We start from the raw sequence: 21,660 nt of genomic DNA on the forward strand, positions 1-21,660 counted from the left end.
TTAAATTAAAAAAAAAAAGAAACAGACACAGTTCCGCCTAGTCAGCTGCACCCCTGGGCCGCCACACCTTTCGAGATGGATGTGGACACCGCCGTGGGGCGGCGGGAGGGAGCGGGACTCGGGCTCATGGGGAACTCTGAGGGCCGCTTTTGCTGGACTGCAAGAGTGATGGCCGCTTTGAACAAGAAACAGAGAAACTCTTCTCTTGGTAAACAGCCCTCACTCAATGGTCCCGGCAAGTTTCCTTCCCACTTTAAGGGAACCTGCTAAAGTTATCAGGCCTCTCAGCACGACCAAAGTCTGAGCCCACAAGAAAAAGGACTTCACCGATGCTAAACATGGGACCCACACCCCATATGTTCCCAAGGTATGTTCTCTTGAGAAAACACGGATGGGTCTCTTTCCCTTGCCCACCCAATCCCAGGTGTTGGTGGGTTCATCACATCTCATCCTGCTTTTCTGCCCTTACTTGGAGCTTCGCTTGGGAGGGTGGAGCCCCACGTGAGGCCCAGGAGATGAGGCGACCCGGTCTCCATCTGAGCCGGTTCAATATTCTCTGGGCGTAGCCTCTACCCCCCAGGAAGGGATATCAAATGCATCTGCAAACCGAGATCTGGCGGAACAGACCCCTGCTGCCAGATTTCTGCTTCCTTTGTGAGGAAGAGGCAGCTGCAGCCTTTAAAGCTCATCGGCTAGCAACGTGGCTCAAGCCAGGAGATGCGCTCGAACGATGCACACACGGCAAACACACCACACGGCGGCCCTGCTGCCTACAGCTCTGACCTGCGAGTCACCAAACTGATTCAGAAAAAGGAGAGAGAAGCCCAGAAAGTGCCAGTCCAGGGACATGCCACACAGAGGGAAGCTGAATAACCCACTTCACGGTTTTCTTTGGCAAGGCAGCTGAGTTCAGACCCCCGAGGTTTAGTCAGGCGGGGAGACGGCTCAGGCAGTGTTAGGCGGGAGGGCAGTACCACCGGCTACTCACGGGCCTCGAGCGCTGTATCTTGGGAGGCGGCGGGCGAGTGGGATGGAGTCTCTGCGGCTGCATTAAAGTGGAAACTTGAGGAATCAGTACACACGGAGATGGTCTGATGCATTTCCACACACGGCTCCAAGCATTCAGCCCCCCAAGCGGGAGCCCAAGGGCCGTCCTCGACGCCTCCTGCTGCCTCGGCCGGTCACCGGCTCCTGCATATCCCGCGTCCGAGGCCCTCCTCTCCACTTCGAGCCTGGATCACTGTAATCACCTCCAAACAGGCCCCCCCGCCGGATCTCCTCAGCCATTCTCCACACAGGCCAAGGGGGAGCTTCTAAAATGCAATGTGACCCTGCCGCACCCCAGCTTCGAGACCTCTGCTGTCCCCTCCTGTCCTGGGGCCACACACAGTTCAACAAGGCCTTGGGCTGGCATTCCAAATCCTCCAAGACCTGGGTTCTGCCGTGCCCCACCCAGACCCCTCCCAACCTGTGCTCACCAGCAGACCCTCAAGTGGCCTGAGGCTCTCAGGCCTGCTTCCTGCCTGCCCAGCAGGTGGAATGACCAACCCCATCCTGATGTGCCTGGCAAACCTTTACTTATCCTTCAAGAATTCACGCAGGTCAGATGCTGCCTTCAGTGCTCTGACTCATCGCTCACTACCACCACGTATCTTCCCCTCCCCGCCCCCCATTCTCCTTCAGATGCTCATTTCCTTAAGGGATTCATCCCTGTGCCTCGGGAAAAAATATCTGCTCAGTAAATGTCTGAGGAACAAATAAAATTTTTGCACAGAATGCTTGACTTTTGAACTCAGGACTTGAATAAAAATCAACAGAGCACAGACCTCTTAGCTCGCTCCTCAAACCCTTTATCTCGAAAGTCAAGCTTTGTTCTGTCAATGGCCTGCCCATCTAGATGCCCTGGACGGTGGGGCGGATGGGCAGACAGAGTAAGGAGAGGGAAGGTCCACACTAGACCAAGGTCACAGACGCTCGGTGAGCCCTGGGAGGCTTCCAGCTGGGTCCTCTGTGAACCGCGAGGTTCACAGAGGTCCATCAGCACGCCACAAAGTCCAGACCTGCACCACCCACTAGAGGAGCCAATGGCCACACCCGGCGAGTCCAAACTAAGACGCGCTGTAAGTGTAAAATGCACGCTGGATTTCAGAGACTTACTTTGAAAAGAGAATGCAAAATATCTCAATAATTTTTTATATTGATTATATGTTGAAATGAAAATGTTTTGGCTATTTCAGTTAAATATATTATTAAAATTAATCTCATCTGTTTCTTTTTACTTTTTAAATGCAGTTACTAAAAAATTTAGAATTCCGTATGTGACTTGCATGTGTGGCTCCTGTTACGTTTCTCGTGGACAGCACTTCAGAGCTTCACTTGGTTGGAGTGGTCCTCCAGGTAGTAAACTTGCCTCAGAACTCATTCTCTACAACCGGCTCCCGGAGAGACGGGCCATGCTTCAGGCGTCCCTGGATCCCTGGTGTCAGCAAAGGGCCTGTCAGAGTGGCCTATGGAGACAATTGGCCGACTGACTTGGTGGAGAACTGGGGTCCCTCATGGCACATCGAGAGCATATGTGGATGGAAATAAAGTCTGGCTTCCCAGATCCTGTGCCATTAGGAGTGTAGGCCAACCCGTGCTCGGTGACCCTTCTTCATTTGGAGGCTATCTGGGGTTAGGATGCCACCCAACGAGATGAGCATGGCCACCCACAAGTGCATAGGCTGCTGCCCTTGTCCCAACCCCCCGACTCTCACACACAACCCCCACTTCCCCCATCACCCTCAGCTTCCCTTGTCCTCGGCCACTCTGCTTCTGGGTGACCTCCTTCTCTAGCCCCAGAGCCCTCACCACTAGTCACCTCTGACCTGCATTTCTGTCCCTGCTGGCGGGGGTGGCAGCGTTCAGGAGGTGACCTCTGGGGTCAGACAATCTCAGACTGAACCCCATCCCTCCACTCATCCTGTGGCCCAAGATTTAACCATCAAGCCTTACTTTCCTCATTTGTAAATGCAAGTAATGGCACTACCTACCCAAGGGGGCTGTTAGGAAGTTTCAATGAGAAGATGTTCGCCAAGATCTTCAGCCCATAGACGCCAGCAACTATCATCATTATCAGGTTTGCCTGCCTCCAGCCTCTCCCCTTCCCAATCTATCTTCCATGCTTATTCCAGAGTGGACTTAAAAAAATACACGCCCAATTATGTCATTTGCTAGCCTAAAGCATCTCAGTGGAAGGCTGGCATCTCCCAAGGTGTCTTCTGAGAAACCATCCTGGGAGATGCATTGTATGAAAGAAGAAAAGGGGGTTCTCCAGCCAGACAAGTCTGGGAAGTGCTGTGTCTTGCTCCATTTGGGGATTCATAATGCTGTTTAGCACAGCAAAGGCTGCCAACCCTTGCAATAAAACACCTTACCGTGAACAGGCAAAACACTATTAACTCCTTTTTTTTTTGTAAAAGTCCCATTTCCCACATTTATTTGGATATAGACTCACTTCCCCTATAACACCTGTTAATATCGCCTGGAAAATGTTAACTGAAGTGCTCAAAGCCCTCCGGATTCTGGGCCCCACCCATAAGCCTCTGCAATCTCATCTCTGGTGCATCTCCCCCACCAACCCCATCCCGCTCAGCCCCTTGCTCTCCCTGAAAGCACAAGTGTTTTTTTAATTTTTATTTACTTTTGGCTGTGCTGGGTCTTCGTTCCTGTGCACGGGCTTTCTCTAGTTGTGGCGAGCGGGGGCTACTCTTTGTTGCGGTGCGCGGGCTTCTCATCGCAGTGGCTTCTCTTGTTGTGGAGCGCTGGCTCTAGGCGCAAGGGCTTCAGTAGTTGCAGCACGCGAGCCCTAGAGCGTGCGGGCTTCAGTAGCTTTGGTGCGTGGGCTCAGTAGTTGTGGCACGTGGGCTCAGTAGTTGTGGTGCGTGGGCTCAGTAGTTGTGGCTCACGGGCTCTAGAGCACAGGCTCAGTAGTTGTGGCGCATGGTCCTAGATGCTCCGCGGCATGTGGGATCTTCCCGGACCAGGGCTCGAACCCGTGTCCCCTGCATTGGCAGGCGGATTCTTAAACACCTTGCATCTCCTTTTGTCTCACTCTTAGTGCCTCTTATTTGTCCTTCACTGTCTGGCTCAAGCACTGCCTCCCCCAGGAGGCCCTCCCTGCCCTTCCCTGAGGAGCATGGGTCAGGTGCTCTGCCCCCCATGTATTCACAGCACAAAGGTTGTAATTATCAGCTCACTCATTGCATTTCTCTGTTTATCTAGTATGGTACTGGCTAAATAGGTGCTCAGCAAAGATTTTTGGCTGAAGCTTCCTGGCACATGTAGAAACTCAACACGTTTGTTCTCTAGATTCTGTGATTAATTTATTTTGCTTTGATTGTCATCAGGAAGTGCTAGTTCTTTTGCAACTGAATTTATAAACGGTGGGAGGAAAGCAGCCTCTTGACCACACCTAACCTAGAAGCTAGTAAACCAGGGGAATTTCTAGACACCAAGAAATGGTAACGTGGTACAACTGTCCTGAGTGTGGCCGTGAGGACCCACTGCAGGGATGCCGGGTATATCACGGCAGATACCTCGGGGCAAGGCGCACAGTGGATACGCTGCTAAGAAGCTTCTGCTTCTTGGAGGGGAGGAAGCAGTAGGGCTGCTGGGTCACGGTGGTTGCAGTTTCCCAAATATGCTGGGTGGCATGAGAGTGGGGGACACAGCTCTGGGGACAGTTAGAACAGCCCATAAGGGTGGAATGGTGGTAACTTGGGCGGGAGGAGGGGGTGAAGAGAGAAGCTAGGGGAGAATCAACTCGACATACCGTTTTCTAGAACGTGGCTCCAGGGCTGGGGAAGCTGAATCAGGGAGTAACTGAATATGGGGCTGTAACAGGGTGAGGTGAGGTCCGACACGACTGCAGAGCTGGCCAGATACAGTGAAAGTCATGTCCGTGAGCCGGGGTCCCCACCCCGGCCGCACTCCTTGAGGGCCAGGGCCAGTGCGCGCTTGTCTGTCTCTTCCCACGGCTCTGGTGCCAGGAGCTTAGCCTTCCACGGACAAGGAGACAGACTGGAGGGGGGGGAAGTGACCTGCTCCCAGGCCGCCTGACTGCCAACCCAGGGCTCCTCCCACTGCTGGAGGAAGAGGAGACAAAACCAGAGGAGCCTTGGAGCTGAGAATCAAGAGGTCTGGGCACTTCTGCAGAGAAATCGTGTCGCATGTGATCCTCAGTACCCTAGATACACTGACTGCTGATTCTTAAGCGAGTTCAGAAAGGCTGAGCCTTTGGCAACCTTCGGCTAAGAAGAGTTCTGTTCAACAATTCATCTGGCACTGCGTGAGCTGAGCTGTGGCAGGAGGGATGGGGCGCAGGCACATGCCTTCCTGAGGGTCACGTGTCGTCGGGAAGCAGATTCACTCCCCCATGCGAAGTGAGGGAAAAACTACCTGAGGCCAGGCCCTGGGAATTCAGGAGACTAAGACACAGTCTGTCCTTAAGGAGTGTGTGGTCTAATGGAATTTGACCCACATCACGGAAAAATACCTTTCTTAGAGTACAAAGAGCATTTGGGCTAAAACCCCAAGACACGTAATTTGGTGGAAAGACTCACGTGCGTGTCTTGACTCTGTCATTTTCTAGTTGAGTTCAATACTGGCTCTGCCATTTGGCAAGTTATTTAATCTAAGCCTCAGTTAACGCTTCTGTAAAATGGAAATAACTCCTGAGTCACAAGCACTGGTGTGAGGGGGCTACAAGGGTGCATTACAGCTGTGGGAGGCTCTGGTCTGGCAACCTGCCGATGAAACAAGACCATCCAATCCTCTGTCCTTCCCTTAAACCCACCAGTCTTCCCAGAAGAGTCCTGTGAACGTGAGGACCTTGGTTTTTCAAGGGAGTGTGCTGTGAGCAGGGCGCTGTTGAAAGGGACTGGATTTTACTAATCTCTTCTATTTACATGATGCGTTTTCCTTTCAGAGCATTTCTACTTCCCTTCTTTCCTTTGAGCCTCACATTCCCTGGTGAGGCAAGTTAGAGGAGCGTTATTTCCCTGTAACAGAGGCAAGAAACAGGAGGCCCAGAGAGGTTAAGTGGCTAGTATGAGGTCACAGAGCTAGTAGCAGGAACTAAAACAAGCAGGCATCCTTAGTCCATTGTGCTATCCTTGTCAACCAAAATTTCCAAAGTCATCTGGAATCCTTTCTGATTCGGTTTTTCTAACCCATATCCCTTCTGAAGTTGCACTATGTTGTTAAGAGATCTGTGCCTTAGAGAAAAGGCTGGTGAAAGAATGACTGACATCCTCCCCTTCCTTCCTTATTTGAGCATCTCTTTCCAGTGCTTTCCAAAGGAGATTCACGTGTTGATTCATTCAACAAACAATGCAGTATGCTTTGTACAGGCAAGAGGCACACCAGTGAATAAGACCCAGTCCTGCCCTCAAAGGGCTCCCACTCTGATGGTGGGGTTATAATACAGGTGGAAAGAGGTCTGTGGAGGTACCAAGGAGGGGCTCTTCTACCCGATGGGGGGGTACAGAATTTAGGTGCGTGAGATGGGAACCCCAGTGATCCAACAAAAACAAGTGAGGGTGAATATGAAGATGGGGCAGGCCAGGGGGAACGGCTGGTGGGTGGGGTCACATAATAGGAGGCCTTGACTGTCAACCTAAGAAGTGTGGATTTCCTCCTGAGTGCAGTGGGAGGGATTTAGGCAGGGAGGGACATATCAGAGGCCGTGGTGTCAAAGATGGATGGGAGGAGGATGGGTGGGCTCCTGAGGACAGACACTCCCTTCCGGCCAAGGGGCCCGCCCAGACCTCCATGCTGTCAACTCGCCAGCTGGCATGTGACTGCTGGGAGATGTGAACGTGAGAGGGTAAGCCCCAAAGTGTGATTGACATGGAAGTCCCAGAGAAGAGAGGAACTCTTTTGGCCTCTGACGGTCTCTGCCTGACCCTCGGCGTTTATATCTGTCAGCCGTGTGGACCAGGTGAGTATGCTCATTGGATATGAAACCCACATTTATGAGGACAGCATCTGATTTGCAGTTAATTTGTTGATGCAGCAAAACACATTGTTTCCAAAAGGTCGGGGGGGGAAGCCGTGTTGGAATATCAACTTAATTACCTGGGTGGCATGAATGAACGGGCGCCCTACACGGTGCTGCAGGGTGGAAAATGCTTCACCGCCAGGCGTGGACGTGGGGCAGAGAGTGAAGCAGGGTTACAGGTGGGGGCAGCCTGCGAGGTGGGCAGAACCGAAGCTCCGGTGGCCCGCTGTCTTCTAACGCCTAACCAGCGCATTTGCTGTCCCGGGAATGAGGGTCATTATTCCATTTCACAGATGAGCGGAGGCAAAGACTTGCCCAGGGTCACACCAAGCAGTGGATGACACGCCTTCAGAAGAGGGTCGAAGAGCTCGTCTCAAGTTAACTGTGCACTGGGGCAGGAGTCCTGTGATGGACGTGGGAGGGGCCGGCTGTTTGGGAACCAGTGCACGGATGTCCTCAGTCCCCATGGAGGACACACCTTGGACTATCCCTTTAACATCCCTTTAAGGTCAGAATCAGCCTCCCCTTTTCACAGCTGGTAAAGCAGACTCAGGGAGGGCAAACAGGCGCTACCTAAGGCCACACAGAAAGTGAAATGTCAAAGTCAGTGGGCGGACAGGCCAGACCCCAAGCGGGGACCGGTGGTGAGGGGAAGGGGGCAGAAGATCGGAGATGCCCGAGGCCACAGGGATCAAGCAGCTTCATTCAAGGCCGAGGTCTATGCATGCAAAGCTTGGGGTAGGGAGGCAACCTGCTTGAGGTGGCAGCCAGAGCCCCTGCCGTTACCCTTTCTGAGGGCCAGAGAAGGTGGGGCATGCCCGATGGCGGCTGGAGGCATGAGAACGGTGGCCTCCAAGGTCAGCCTCAAAGGGGGTCTCAGGTCCTTTGGGTCTGAATGGTATTCTGAACTGTCCCTTTTCTGTCAGACTCCCATCTAGCTCACTTGGAAGAGGCCCTGGCATCCCCAAAGGGGAGGCTGGGTAGATGCTGTGGGCTTTTCTGTGCCAGGGATGTGCCCCAACCAGATACGCTTCCAGGAATGGAGAGGGTAAAAGAGAAAATTCACAATTAAACCCTGTTACTGTTTAACGAGGGAAGAGTTCACCTGGTTAATTTTCCTGGCTAGTAGCCACATCAATGCTCTGACCTGTGCATGAAACGGGCCTGGTTGGGGAGGAAGACAAAGCTTTCTGTGGCTTTACAAAGGGCCTCTGGGCTGAGAGCAAGGCTCCTCTACTCCTCGGGAAGGGAGAGCCGCTATTATGCAAGGTATGAAAATAAAAGAGGGCTTCTTTTGATAGGCCTCCAAAAAGGAGTGTATTGAAGCTATATTTGTGTGGAGTGTCTCCTTTGAAATGCCCAACCAGCTCTCTCAGGCACAGCTCTCGCCTGTCCCCCAACTCCTGTCATTATCTTGAATCCTCTCGTCCACACTTGATAGAGCTGATCCTGCTTGTTGGGGAGGATCAAATGCTTGCCTCCGCTTCAGAGTGTCAGCAAGGATGCTGGAGAAGACTGAGCACTGGTGTCCTACAGCACTCGCTCTGTGCCAACAGCACTGGGCAGGCCCTGGGCCCCCACAGGGGACCCTGGGGTCCTCGGGCCCTGCAGCATCCGCAGAGGTAGCTCTCAGCTCCAGGCTGTCATCTGGGAGGGATGCTCATGGAAAGACACTGCACAGGATGGACTTCTGCATCAGAGCTGAGGAAGAAGTTTCCATCCTGCCCGTACACGATGACAAGGTGCTTCTTACTGGGAAAGGGAGGCTGGGAGGGGCCTCATCCTGGAGCACCCTCAACGGGCCAGGTGTTACCCAGTATATCTCAGTCAGTCCTAAACCTCTGGATAGAAGCCCTGCCATAATCCCTCCGGCCCAAATTCGCACGATACGTTAGGAAGCTGGCTGTCGGACTCCGGGGGGAGGTTCCCACATGCCTGCAACTCGCCGTCCTGAGGCACCCTCTGCAGTGGTGCTGGGGACTGAAGGTGGCCCTTGAAGGAAAGCTGTAGCACCTGCTGTCGGCTCTGTACGCCGTCGTCTCTGGAGAGCGGCTGCCGGGGACTCAGCCCCCTCAACAAGTCACCTTGCGAGGCCACTCTCCCTGCTGGGCCCAGGCGCTCTGCGGCAGTGAGAGCTGAGCTGAGAGACAGTTCCTCCCGGTCCTGGGAGCAGCGCATTCTTCCCCGATGTTGACAGGAGTAGTATTTTGTAGCGGTGCTGGTTAATTTGTAGTGGCATTTGTGGTTTGAAGCCTTGTCAAGATCCCTGATTACTTCCCGTGCAAGGAGCTCGGCTGATGGGGAAGTTCACATGCTGAACAAAAGCAGCAAGGCAGCTGTGAGGGAAGGCTGCGAGGGGGCCGGGTGACCCCAGGCCGCTTGGGGGACAGAGGCGGGGGGAGGGAGGGGGGACAGCAGTGGGGCGGGGGAGGGGAGCCCTTTGTTTTTAGTCAGGTGCAGCTGCTCGGTCTGAATAGGTGGCATCCCATTGGCGGCCCGAGGTCAGGCAGCAGATGCGGGCCGTGGCTGGGCAGGGGCAGGGAGCCTTGCTGACGCGTGCCATTCTCTGCCCAGACAGAAACAGGAGGCGGGGGCTTCACTGCTACCTACATGGGGGCAGCCATCTGGGATGCCATCAAGGGTGCCTGGGTGACATTCCCAGGAGGGGGGGGGGATGCCAGGAGGGGCTTCCAGATGTTGGGAGAGAGAATCCCCCTCTGACAGAGGCAGGGGAGCTGTTTTGAGGCACTTGCTATGTTCCAGGTTCTGTACTAGAAGCTCTGCCTGTAAGGTCTCTAATGACCCCAACAACCCTGCAGAGAAGGTAAAATCCCCATTTGGGAGATGAAGAAACCGAGTCTGCATGGCTCAGTGACTTGCCCAGGCCTCACCGCTAACAGGTGGCCGAACCAGGCTCCAGACCCAGGGAAGTCTGACCCCAAAGAAGCCAAGCCCACACTCCTTCCATCAGACCCGATACACAAACGGCAGAAGGAAGATGCTGGATCTTATCCCCTTGAGAATGAGGGTGCTCCCCTCTCCCTGGGGAGTTCCTCCCCCCAATATCCTCTGAGTTTTTTGTCTTGCTAAGTCCATTCTGACCACACAGAAAGGTTTGTCTTTGCAGCCGCCTACATTTCACCAGGCCTGTGTCCTGACTTGGGGAGGGTTTGCTCGGTGCATTTAAGGGCTGGGGCCAGCTCAGCAAAACCAAGGCTAATTTATCATCTCTGGAATGGTGTCCACCCCAAGCAGTACTACCACTAGGAAATTAAAATAAAGATCTTCTCCCGATTTTGCAGTTGTACAGATAGGATCGCATAGCATCTTCCGGAAAGGGAGTCTGGTGATTACGACAGCTTCCACGCTGCTCTCCCTGCCACCGGCTCCCCCCGCCCTGGTCCACCCGCAGCTCGGGGAGCTGGTCATGTCCTGCAGACAGTTCTCGGCAGGCCATTCAAGACCCAGTCTCTGGCCCACCCACCCCATATTCCACCCTACCGCAAGCAGCCCAGTTTTCCAGCCCTGCGAAGACATGCCCTGCCACTCACGTGCCACAGCCCTTCACAACGCACGTGCTCGTCCTGGGTGCCCTTCCTGCACCTGCCTACCTGGTGGGTTCAGCTCATCCCTCAAGCCTCTGTCCCTTCCCTGGAAGCTATCCCTCTCTTCCTGGCTGGATAGAGCCCGGCTTCTTTCTTCTGTCCCTCCCCTAAAGACGAGGGGTTCCTCGAGAGTGCCGTGGCGTCTTGGTCACATCTGAATCCTGGGCTCTAGGCACAAGGCCCGCACGCAGTCAGTTCAAAGTAAATGCTCGCCCAAGACTGTGGGACTAGACTCAAATGATCAGTAAGGCCGTTGCCCAGCATTTGACTAATGTGAACCAACTAGTTGTCATCCTATCACTGAGTCGCACTGTCCACAAGGCTGGCAATATTTCTGATCAGGAACGGCATGCTTCTGATCAGGAAAAACTCCCAAGCTAGAGATATCCTGGTCTAACAGGTTGAGCCCAAGGCCACCCTGAAGAGCAAGAGACTTTTCGAGGAGAATGCAAAGGTGGGAAGCTTAGATGTGAAATATCCCCAAATTTCCCCAGTGTCTGTTAAAGACAGTCAGGTTCGCCAGACAGAGGTTTTTTTTTTTTTTTTTTTTTTTTTTCCCTTCCCTCAGAACAAATGGATGGAGAACCTGTTTTTAAAATTCCTGGACCCTGGCATACATTTCTATCTGTGTCAAAGTCTAGCCCTCCACCACCTCAGCAGAGTTTAAAATCCTAGCTAATAGGTTAACAACTGTTTTTCTTCAGCTTCAAATGAAGAATATCAGAAGGCTGGGGGGGAATGCAGCTCTCCAATTTGTACGGACTGCACACAGCTCCCTGCAACGTGTGTTTGACAGGACTGACATTCTGTACCGCTGTGAGATGGGAAAACGTGTGACATTTTTATTCATGGTGGCGTACGCCCTTGTAATGATCAGCTCTGGTCGATGTGCTTACCGCAGCAGCCCCAGAGCCCTCGGAGAACAAACAGGAACCCAAGGTGCCAGCAGTTCGACTGCCTTATTAAACACCGCCAGGATCCTAACGAAGACCAACTGCTGGAAAATCTCACTGTCAAATCCTCAAGGACATTGTCAGTGCACAGCTAACTGCATATATTTTTTCATTTAAAATACTGAAATCCAGCATTGTGCCATTACAACCGAGGGGAGGGGCACCCACTCCAGCGGCCATTCTGTCGGCTGCCTCTTCGGAGCTCCAGATGCCCAGTGGGGTTCAGGGCTGAGAAAGGGGTGGCGGAGATGGGAAACTGACTTTCTGAAAACCCAGCCCAACCTTCAGGGTGAAAGGCTGAAAGTTACAGGGCTCTGGTGAGAGTCATTTAAGCTTGGAAAGTCGATCCACTGGCTCCCTCCTAAGTCTGAGAGAATCTGCATAATGAGAAAATCCGTTTCCCCCAGCCGGCCCTCTTCCTGTAGGTGCAACCCATCGCATCCTGCACCTTGGTGCTAATCAGCCTGCTGCTTGGCGGCAGACCTTCAGACATCTGCAGGAACACATGGCCGTGGTAGGTTTCACACCTTGGCAGCAGAGCTCTGGGTCAGGGTGCCCACCTGCGATCTCACCACTCGCCTCGATTCCAAGGCCTCAAGGTCAGTGTGCAGGAGGACCCCTCCCTTCGGCGGTCATTCTGAATCCGCATGCACACTGATGGATGGAAGCCAATCACATGGTAGACCCTGGAGCTTATCGTGGTTGTTACGTGGGGTGGTTTGGTTATGGCTGCACACGCTAACGTACTGTGTATTTACCTTGTAAACGTGTATTATTTATGCAGTGCCTCTATTTCCATACTCCAGCCCTGACGCACCAAGACAGACTCTGCTATTTATTTATGGGGTCCTTGGCATAACGGGCCTCACAAGATGCCCATGTGTGGTTCTTGCAGGTTTGCAACAAACCATAAGGGGTTGGCTAAACAGCTGGATGTTCTCCATCCATCACAGACAGAGGCTTGCATTTTAAGGGGCTGTCTGTAAAGCTGGTTTAGCATAATACTGTACATCATCCTTGGCAGAAATGCTGAAGAGCTGGCAACCCAGCGAGAAGGAGCCCTAACCTTTCCTACCCTGGGATGGGGCATGGGGTAGAGTAAGCCATGGGTACCCTGGTTACAGGTCCCAGAGCAAGGGGGGAAAGGAAGGAGGATGGTAGACAGCCCCAGGGCAAAAGCAGGACAGTGAGGGTGGAGGTGCCCTGTTCCTCTCAGCTGGCCATTTTGTCCTTCTGCAGAGCCTTTCCGCATTGACCCCGCATATCCCAACAGACACTCCTTTCATCATGGGCTGTGCCTCACATCTCATTAGAGCATGCTGGTTAGAGGAAGAGAAATTCAGCCTGCATCCAGCCCTGTGCCATTCCAAGGTGAACCTCAACAGTTCCCACGGAGGGCATCCAGCGGACCACGGCGTCCTGTCCCTTTGGTCCCCTGGACCTTTCTCCCATCGTTCCCTCATCCTCACATCCCACGAGCTCTCGTCTGAATGCTGGCAGCATTGTTAGTGGTCTCCTGGCCTCACCTGCTTCCACCCCTTCTAGCAGTGGCCCAGAGTGAATGTTCCCAGATGCCATTCTCTTGAATATAATCCCTCACTGGCTCCTGACACCCACAAGGTATGATTCAAGCTCCCCCAGGGCCTGGCCCCTGTCTACCTCCGCCTACCTCACCAGCTGCCTCTACCAGCATTTCTCTTTCTGCATGGTTTGTTCACTGTGTCTCCCAGACAAAGAGTGCCATGAAGGCAGGACACACATCTCATTCCTTCGCGACCCTGGGGACCTGGACAGGGCTTGGAGCTCGACGTGCCTCATAGTATGTTGGATAAGTGAAGGAAGAATTAATGAAGGCATAAAAAAGTGACTCAGAGTTCTGCCTGGCAAAATACTCCAAGGCATCAGGATTTTTAATCACAAAAAGCAGGGGAAGAATTCTTAGCTGGTCATCATGGTTTTGGGCAATGGAAAGTGTTTGGTAGATAGCTCTGGGGTGAAAGTGGCCCTCTGTCCCACCCTGTCTCTGTGGAGAGAACCATCCCCTGGTCAGCACACCTGGAGAGCCACCATCTCTGCTGATCGCTTCATTCCACCTGGCCTCCCGAGGCGCCATCTTACCAAGGCTCAATCTACTGCCCCTCTGGAAACATTCTCTATCAACCTCTCCAGAAAGTGCAAACAGGGATCCATCTAGAAGGCGTCAGGGAGTAGGGCATCCCTAGGAGGGCTGAGAGGTAGCTGTAACCATGGAACCATACCATGGTTATGGGCAGTAACATCTCAGAAATTCAGTTTAGACTGCTGCCAGGCAATGTTAATCGCCCATCACATTTTGCATGTTAAGTGGGATATAATCAGCGATCCCTTGGGAGAAGTCCCTTTTATACATTCTCTTTTAGTACTTTTATTACATTTTAAAATTCTTTGCAGTATAAACTAAATGTGATTCAATATTCTAGAAGACATGGAACTAAGCAGACTGACAATAAAACTAAGCTGGCAAAAACAGTGACCTAAATTAGGGACACGGTCAGTGCCCTCTCAGATCCAGTGTGCAGGAGGCTGGCAAGCAGCCTTTGCTGCCAGGGAGCTGCCGTCACCACCAAGCTGTCCCACGTCAGCTGAGATGGGCGGTATGATGGAAGAAGCCAGGGTTTTGAATCTGAATCCATCCTACCAGCCAGGGGATTAGGGCTGGACCCTAGTGAAAAGTGGGGCACTCGTGGTCCCTCCTGCATCAGTCTGGGGAAGATAACGTGAGAAAATGCAAACACCTGCAGAGCATTCTGCACAGAGCCCAGCAGGCGCTCAGAAGGGCAGCGCCACTGCTGTTCTTACCCCTGTGTTAAGGAATCCAGGGCTCTGTTAGGTTTACTCTGGGGAGGAAGCAAAGTCTCAAATCCAGGAAGTAGCCGTCAACCTTAGCCAGGAGTGGGGGAGAAGCAGAACAGTGACCTTGACCTCCCTAGCCACCCTAAGCCGTACTGCTGGAGTCTAAGCGTGCCCCAAACCACTGGCAGCCACAACCAGATACCCCAGGAACCAGAAGGAACTGAGGCAGAAGGCTCGATGAGAGGGGTACAGTGAGGGGAGGGCCTGGGGTCCAGCATCAGGTAGACCTGGTTTGGAAATCTTGCTCTGCCACTTACTGTGTGACCTTGGGCAAGTTGCTTAACTTCTCTGAGCATCAGCTTTCTCGGGAAAATAATAACTGTATCAGTCTCACAGGGTTGTTGAGAAGATGCAGTGAGATGATACTTGTGGAGGGGTTTGCATGAGAATGAAAACTGACCCGACCCATCCGACGCCTCCTCAGCCTGCCACTTCTCAGGTAGTCCTTGACACCCCTTCCCCCAGCACGGCCAGGTTAATCGTTTACCTCGTCCACAGCAGGGCTCAGGGATTGATGGGGGACAATGTGACAGGCAGCTCCGGGCACAGCGCTCCCGTGGCCACAGGGCGGGGACTCCCCACACCGGCAGCGACACTGAGTTGATTCTCCCGGAGGATTGTGCTTGTGGGATAGAATTTATTTTCAATATTTTATGTTTTATTTCCCCTTCCCTACTGGGATAAACTCTCCACCTTTGGCACATAGAATTCTAATCTGAGAAAATGCCTCCTCTGGTCTCGCTGAATCAGATTTCCTGCTCTTGTCCCGCTGGGCTCAATCTCTCCCTGGCAGGGAGCTGCATTCCGAGCTGCTCCAGCACAGACCTTAAAAGAAATGCTGTTTTTAGGCTCTGGTCAGTCCTCTGGCAAAGAGACCCTGCTGTCACACTGCTGAACGTAGACAGGCTTGGGGGACGCAGGAGGCCTGTCACGCACACACGGCACCGCACGCAGGGGTCCTCAAGTGAACTCAGGCCTGCAGACCAAGAGCCACCTCCCTTTTTTGATTTCTCCTGCCCTGAACTGACTGGTGGCTCAAGGGCATGGGGAGTGCACAGAGCTGCCCTCACCCCCCACGACCCACCGCCTTCCGTGTATTCACCGCTCACCACTTGGTCACTCCCCAGACTCACTGGGCAACTCATCTGCACCAGGCCCTGCAAGGGTGCTAAGGTCACGGAGATGAGGCCGACACTCTCCCTGTCTGGGGACAGTGCGTCAGGCGCAGGACGGTGCTGGCCCAGGGTGGGGACGGATGGCTCTGCTTGGAGGAGTCGGGGAGGGCTCGTGGGGCGAGAGGCGCTTGAGCGGGCCCTGAAAGGTTGATGGCGTTTTGTCAGCTGGAGCAGAAGAGGAAGGCCATTCCTGGCACTGGAGACAGTAGGAGCCCATTCATCTCTGGGTTCCCCCAGCGCCCAGCACGAGGCCTGGCCTGGTGCAGACGTCCCTGAGGAGCTGGTGAAGGAGTGAACACGGAATTGTGCTGGGCACTAGAGGAGAGGAAGGGACTCTGCCTGGGGTGGGGACACTTAGCAGAGTCTCACAGGGTGAGAAGGAACTGGCCAGATGTCAAGGACTGCAGGTACCTCCAGCCCAGCAGGCCCAGCCGTGGGCAGGGGGCTGGGAGGGGGCCCTGGTGGCTGGGTAAATTCTCCTTTTCATCCAGCAAGTCTGTGCCCCGGGGAGAGAATCCTGGAGAGGGACCCACACTGTGGAGGGCTGACGGGCCCTCCCATCTCACTACTTGCTGATGTTTTCTGATGCCCCTTGTGCCTCACAGACCAGTGGAGGAGAGCGACGGGTGACCCGAGGAATTTGAGGGATGTACGGGTGCGGTGCGGCTGACATCCAAGGGCAACTGGGGTGGGGCAAGTCTGGGGAAGGCCAGGGACAGACTAAGACATTGCAGCAAGTGGAGCTCGCGAGGCAGGGCTGGATGAAAAGCGGACACTGGAGCTGCCAGAGCAAAGGTGGTGCTGGAAACCACAGGGGTAGCCGAGCTCCCCACTGAGTGGAGAGTCAGAGGGGACAGGCCAGAGCTGGGGAAGAGCTCTGTCCAAGGGAAGGAGGACCAAAGACAGCTCCCTTGGTGCAAAGTCCAGTTCAGAACTCCTGCCCTTCTGGACTCGACGCTTCATCCATCCACCAGGCTCCCGCCGGCCAGCCCCATTTCCACGCCTTGGTGTATTTCACTTGGACCTTTCTGGAGACTCTACCTTGGGCCAAAGGAGCGATTTAGAAGGCAAGAATTCTCTACTGCAACCAGCCAGAGAAAGCCATGGGGCAAGGTGCAGGGAATTCCACCTGAAGTCAGTTGCCACCCCCTCCTAGAACAGGCTAGAACAGCGGCTCTGTTTGGTCTCTCAGGTTCAGAACCATCAGCAGGTATCTGAGACACAGCCTGGAGAGGCTGCTCCCACCTAAACGAGGACAATGGGCTCTCTACCTAGTCCTTGAAGCAGATGGAGAGCAAGGGCAATAATTAAACATTGCATCTACTCTGCAGTGATCTCCAGCAAGTCAGCAGTGATGAGGTGACGGGCACCTCCTGAGCATGCCGGTGGGGAATCACCCCGAGGACCAAACTGGTTGGAGTTTAAAACAAACGAAAAGGGACTTTGAGATGCTCTGCGGCATGATCATACAGCACAGGTCTGTGCCTTTCAAAACCACCAGATGGATTCTGTCCACCAGGATTAAGTTGAACCACTCACTGTGACTCCGTGGTCTCCCTGAAGGCAGGGGCCTTGCGATCGTCACCCTGTTTTCACAGATGTGGCACAGACCAGGTGTCCGTGGTTATCTGCTGAACAAGTGACCTAGGTTCTTGGCTCTTTCTCCACCTCTGGGCCCTGGGTCGCGGCTGACTCGGCACACTCCACTCCCCAGAAGCTGTCACAGGCAACTGTGCCCATCTCTGTAACCTGCAAGCCCTGATTCGTACCTCCCTGCCATGCACTCACCTGTCCCCTCTCTATCTGGTGCCCTGGGTGACCTCTGACCTTGGCCCTCCACCATGTATACTCTTGATTTCAAGATCCCCACCACTCTGGGTGTGAACCTTTCTCTGCCATCAGACAAGAGGACAAGGGCCTGGGACAATGTCTCCTGTTTGGCTTCTGTGCACATTTATCTGTTTTCCCTTCTTTTGATAATAGCCCCCTTATTTCCCTTCCAGGAACTACCCCTCCTGTGCTTCTTAGGTATGTGTTTCAGGTAGAGCCTTACTCGTGGCCAACAGAAAACCCTTGGCCACAATGATGGGTTCTAAGACAGGCAATATGATCAAAGTTGGTTCAATGAGTGAACCCATGCCTCGTGTGGCAGTCACTAGGAAGTGACACCCTCCTGCTGGTCTCACCCCTGGAAGGATACAGTCCGGAGCTGCTGCAGCCAGGGAGAGCCTCCCTGAGAATGGTACCAGCAGAGGAGGCCAAGCCGGGAGAATGCAGCAAAAAACTGGGTCTGATTGACATGATTTAATGCCTGGATCAAGTCATACTTGAAGCTGGTATGAGTGAACAATTTTTTTTCTTTTGTCTCTTGCAATCCAAAGTAACCTAATTGATGGAGATTCCTAGTATAAGCCCTGCCCCTGGTCTCTAGGGGCTGGGCTGGCCCCTGACACCCCCAATACTAACTCCTACACATGCCCAGTTTCTATCCTGCATTCTAATCCCTCACACATACGAAGAGAGCACCCAGCGTGCCTCTGGTGTCTAGTGATGGGTTTGGTGTGCAGAGTCTACGCTGGGTGCAGAATACTAACTTTCTTGTCTTGGTGCCAACCGAGGCCCAGAAATATTAAGGAAGGCCTGGGATCTGGAAGGAAACCAGAAACAAGGCCTTACCTGTGGCCCAACATCCTGAGATCCTGGGCCACCTGCCAAGGCTGCTGCACTGGCCCCATCACTACAAACTCAGCAGGAAACTGCCATGTTCTTAGCACAGAGCTGGAGCGTGAACCTGAGGTCTAGTAATAGACAACATGGCTTTGAATCCTGACTGTTGCTCCTGAGCTGTAAACCTTGGCTAAGCCCCCAATCTCTCTCAGCCTGTCTCCTCTGCAAGAGGAGATGATACCTGAGACCCAGTAGGCTGGTTAAAAGGACTCGGTGGACTCACTCGTGGGAACTGGAGTTGAAACACAGACCCCCTTTTCCAGGTCTCAGCACGGTGCCTGGCACGTGGTGAGCAATTCAGCCTCCTGGCCCCCCTCCCCTCCCTCACTGCTCTTCGACCATAAGACGTGCTCAAACTGCTGTGGAGGTGCCCAAGACCTAGCCGGAGGGGGCTGGACTATGGTCCTTGGCCCTTTGCAGTCCTCCTTAACTTGTGCTGAATGGAGGTCAGGTGGTGGAGCTTAGAAAGCAAATTGCTACTTTGAACCTGGATTTTCATTTGGCCGCTGACATTTCTCAGCCCTTCCACGGCACATCAGGAGCCCCTGAGCTACCTGTGGCATCCTAGCTGAGAAGGCAACAACACACGCTTAATCAGAAATCGCCTGGATTTTTCAACCCAATCCTTATAACTTCCAGAATCTGATTTCTCTGTTTTTGACTGGCAAGTTTTTCCTCTTGAAATCGAACATGTCTGCTCTGCGGAGCAAAGCCTGGCCTTGTTAACCTGGCATCAGAAAGCTGTCTCTGGGCTACCTGGGCTATGAGAAAGTGAGGCCACCTGGAAAGACAGGACCAGCCAGCCACCCTCGCCAGAAGATCTGACAAACCCACTACCAGTGAGGGACCACACTGCTTCGGTAACGGCAGGGCGTGAGTCAGAACAACTCTGCACAGCCACCAGCCTGCACTGAAGGCAGAGCTGCCTGCTGGTCACCCTGTAGGCGCACGCGGGAGCTGGAGGGAATGGAGCGGGAGGCCACCCCAGTCGTGCTCGCTTTCTCACGCAAAAATCTGGTTGAAAGAGTGGAAAAAGGGGCAACGGAAAAGGGGGAACTACGATTTGAAAACAACAGGGCTTGAAGGAGCATCGTGCAGGGAGCTCTGCCTTGTGGCCTGTGAAGGCACAGCTGGTAAGTTAGGCCAAGAAAACGACTTCGGATGGCAGACCACGACACTCACCTGCTCACTCACGCCCGGTGCCCCAACCTGCCCCCTGGCCCCTTCCCCTCACGTGTGTGAGTCAGACTTGGGCGCCGTCTCCCTGCCATACCCCCAGTGCCTCTCCCCCTGCCCCACGATGCCAGCCCTCCTCGGTTTAGGTGTTGACTTTCCCACAAGGGCTGTAGGCACGAGGGTCAGTTACACGTATGCACGTGCAGGGGGGCTGCCACTGAGGGGTGTGTGTTCTGAGAGCCGCGGTGTGATGGGCGCTGGGAAGACAGGCTGACTGGGAGGCCATGTCAGTGGGTGACTGACATCTGGCTCTGCTTTTGCTCCACTGGAGAAAGAGACTGATGTTTACCGAGCGCCCATGTGTAGCGCTGATCCAGACAGACAGTACCTCACTCAATCCTTATAAAGACCTATGACGTGAGTATTATTATCCCCACCCTAAAGCTGAGAAAACTGATTTCACTAAGGTTAAGTTACGTAGTGAAGGTTACCAGCTTGTTAGTGCCAGAACTGAAATTTAAGTCCACAGCTGCCTGATGCTAAAAGCTGTGCTTTACCCTCAACCACACTGCTTTCATCAGCTGATCAGCCTTTGCCTTTCAGCAGCTCCATACTTGGGGGGATGGGGGCTGTATTTGCTTTCTCTCTCTGTGAATGGCTGTTACAGATGTGCGTGCCTGTGCATGTGCATGTGTGTAATTTTTTGGCCATACCATTTGAAAGCAAGTTTCAGACATCACCTAAATACTGCAGTGTGTACCCCTGAGGCATAAAGATAAGCCCCTAAAAACCATGACATACATCAACAATAGCTCTAACATATCACCTAACACCCCAGCCCATCTTCAGATCTTCCAACTTTCCCAAGAATATCTTGGAAGCTTTTAAAAAAAAAAATCCAAGTTCATACCTTGCATTTGGTTATACAGCTCAGTCTCTTTTACAGATAAAATCTTTGCTTTTTTGATAGAATTCAGGGGACACCGGGCCTTTCCTTCCCTTGCCTGCTCTCTTCCCAGCTTTCTTCCTTTCCAGGTCGACCCATCCTGGAAGTCTGGGGGTGTCCCAGTGCTCGCCTCTCTCCCCTCCCCTCCGTTCCTGGGGCATTTAGGACTAGACCTTAGGAGCTCATAAAAACACAGAATGAGACAGGATCTAAATTCCTATAACACAAATCTGTTTCTACTCGGAAACAGAACCCTTATTTATGGCAAGTGATTTGGAAGTAGTTTTTGACCACTAATGGAATATTCATTTTCCTTTTTCAAATGAATGGAATTACAAGCATAGCAACGGAAATAAAACCAAGTAACCTGGACACACAACAAGTACTTAAACAATAATCAATTAATTATTAAGCAATTTGAAAATCCACATCAATAATGAAACCCCAAGACATCTACTGACTGCCAGGTCAGTGCCAAGCCCTATGGTGGATGTTCCAGGCTCACATTCTCATGGGCCTAAAGGTATGGTTACAAGGCTGCGTGAGATGCACTGCATGTGCCAAGTTCTGGGGCAGCACAAACACAGGAGCGACCAAATCAGTCGGGAAGATTTACCAGAGGGACATGCTCTGAGGGCGGACAGGCAGATCGTCCCGGGCCTCGCGGGCTCTGCTGAGGGCGAAGGTGGAATCTTCAGGGGAGACGGGGAGCAGGGAGGTGGCACGGCCACTTGTGTGTGAGGCTGTGTGGGGAATGCAGTGCGGGGGAGTCTGGAGGCCCGGAGGCCAGTTAGGAAGCTCTGGAGCGGTCCAGGTGAGCGATGACGCAGCCTGAACCAAAGCTGTCAGAGGCGCTGGAGAGGAGAGGGACTGGGCGGTGGCAGAGGGCAGAAGGGAGAGGCTCTGGGGCGTGGGGAGTGGACCTGAGCTTGTGGATGGACCTCGCTGTGGTGGGAGATGGAGGAGGGGGGTGAACGTGGCGCGAGTGCACATTCAGACTGCAGGCCTGTGGTGTGAGGTGTCTGGAAACATGTGAACATCTGTCTGAGGTGTTTGGGAGGCAGCGGCTGAGTTGAAGGGAATCGTGTGTGACTTCCAGACTCATTGGGACAGAAGGGGTTTCTCAGGGCGCTCAGAGCTGAGG

The 21,660-nt window shown here is 53.4% G+C and overlaps 1 protein-coding gene across 6 annotated transcripts in view; it reads right to left on the minus strand.

The window, feature by feature from the left end:
* DENND1A (DENN domain containing 1A) overlaps positions 1 to 21,660 on the minus strand; it is a 541,841-nt gene that overhangs the window by 26,785 nt on the left and 493,396 nt on the right. For 3 of the 6 annotated variants that reach the window (XM_033427223.2, XM_049711433.1, XM_049711434.1), the window contains one exon: positions 989 to 1,045. The exons of the other annotated variants lie outside the window; for them this stretch is intronic. In XM_033427223.2, coding sequence (XP_033283114.2) covers positions 989 to 1,045 — 57 coding nt within the window. The remainder of the gene's footprint in view (positions 1 to 988; positions 1,046 to 21,660) is intronic. 6 annotated transcript variants of the gene reach the window in all.

This window comes from Orcinus orca, chromosome 6 (genome assembly GCF_937001465.1).
Source record: "Orcinus orca chromosome 6, mOrcOrc1.1, whole genome shotgun sequence".
NCBI classification, from domain to species: domain Eukaryota; kingdom Metazoa; phylum Chordata; class Mammalia; order Artiodactyla; family Delphinidae; genus Orcinus; species Orcinus orca.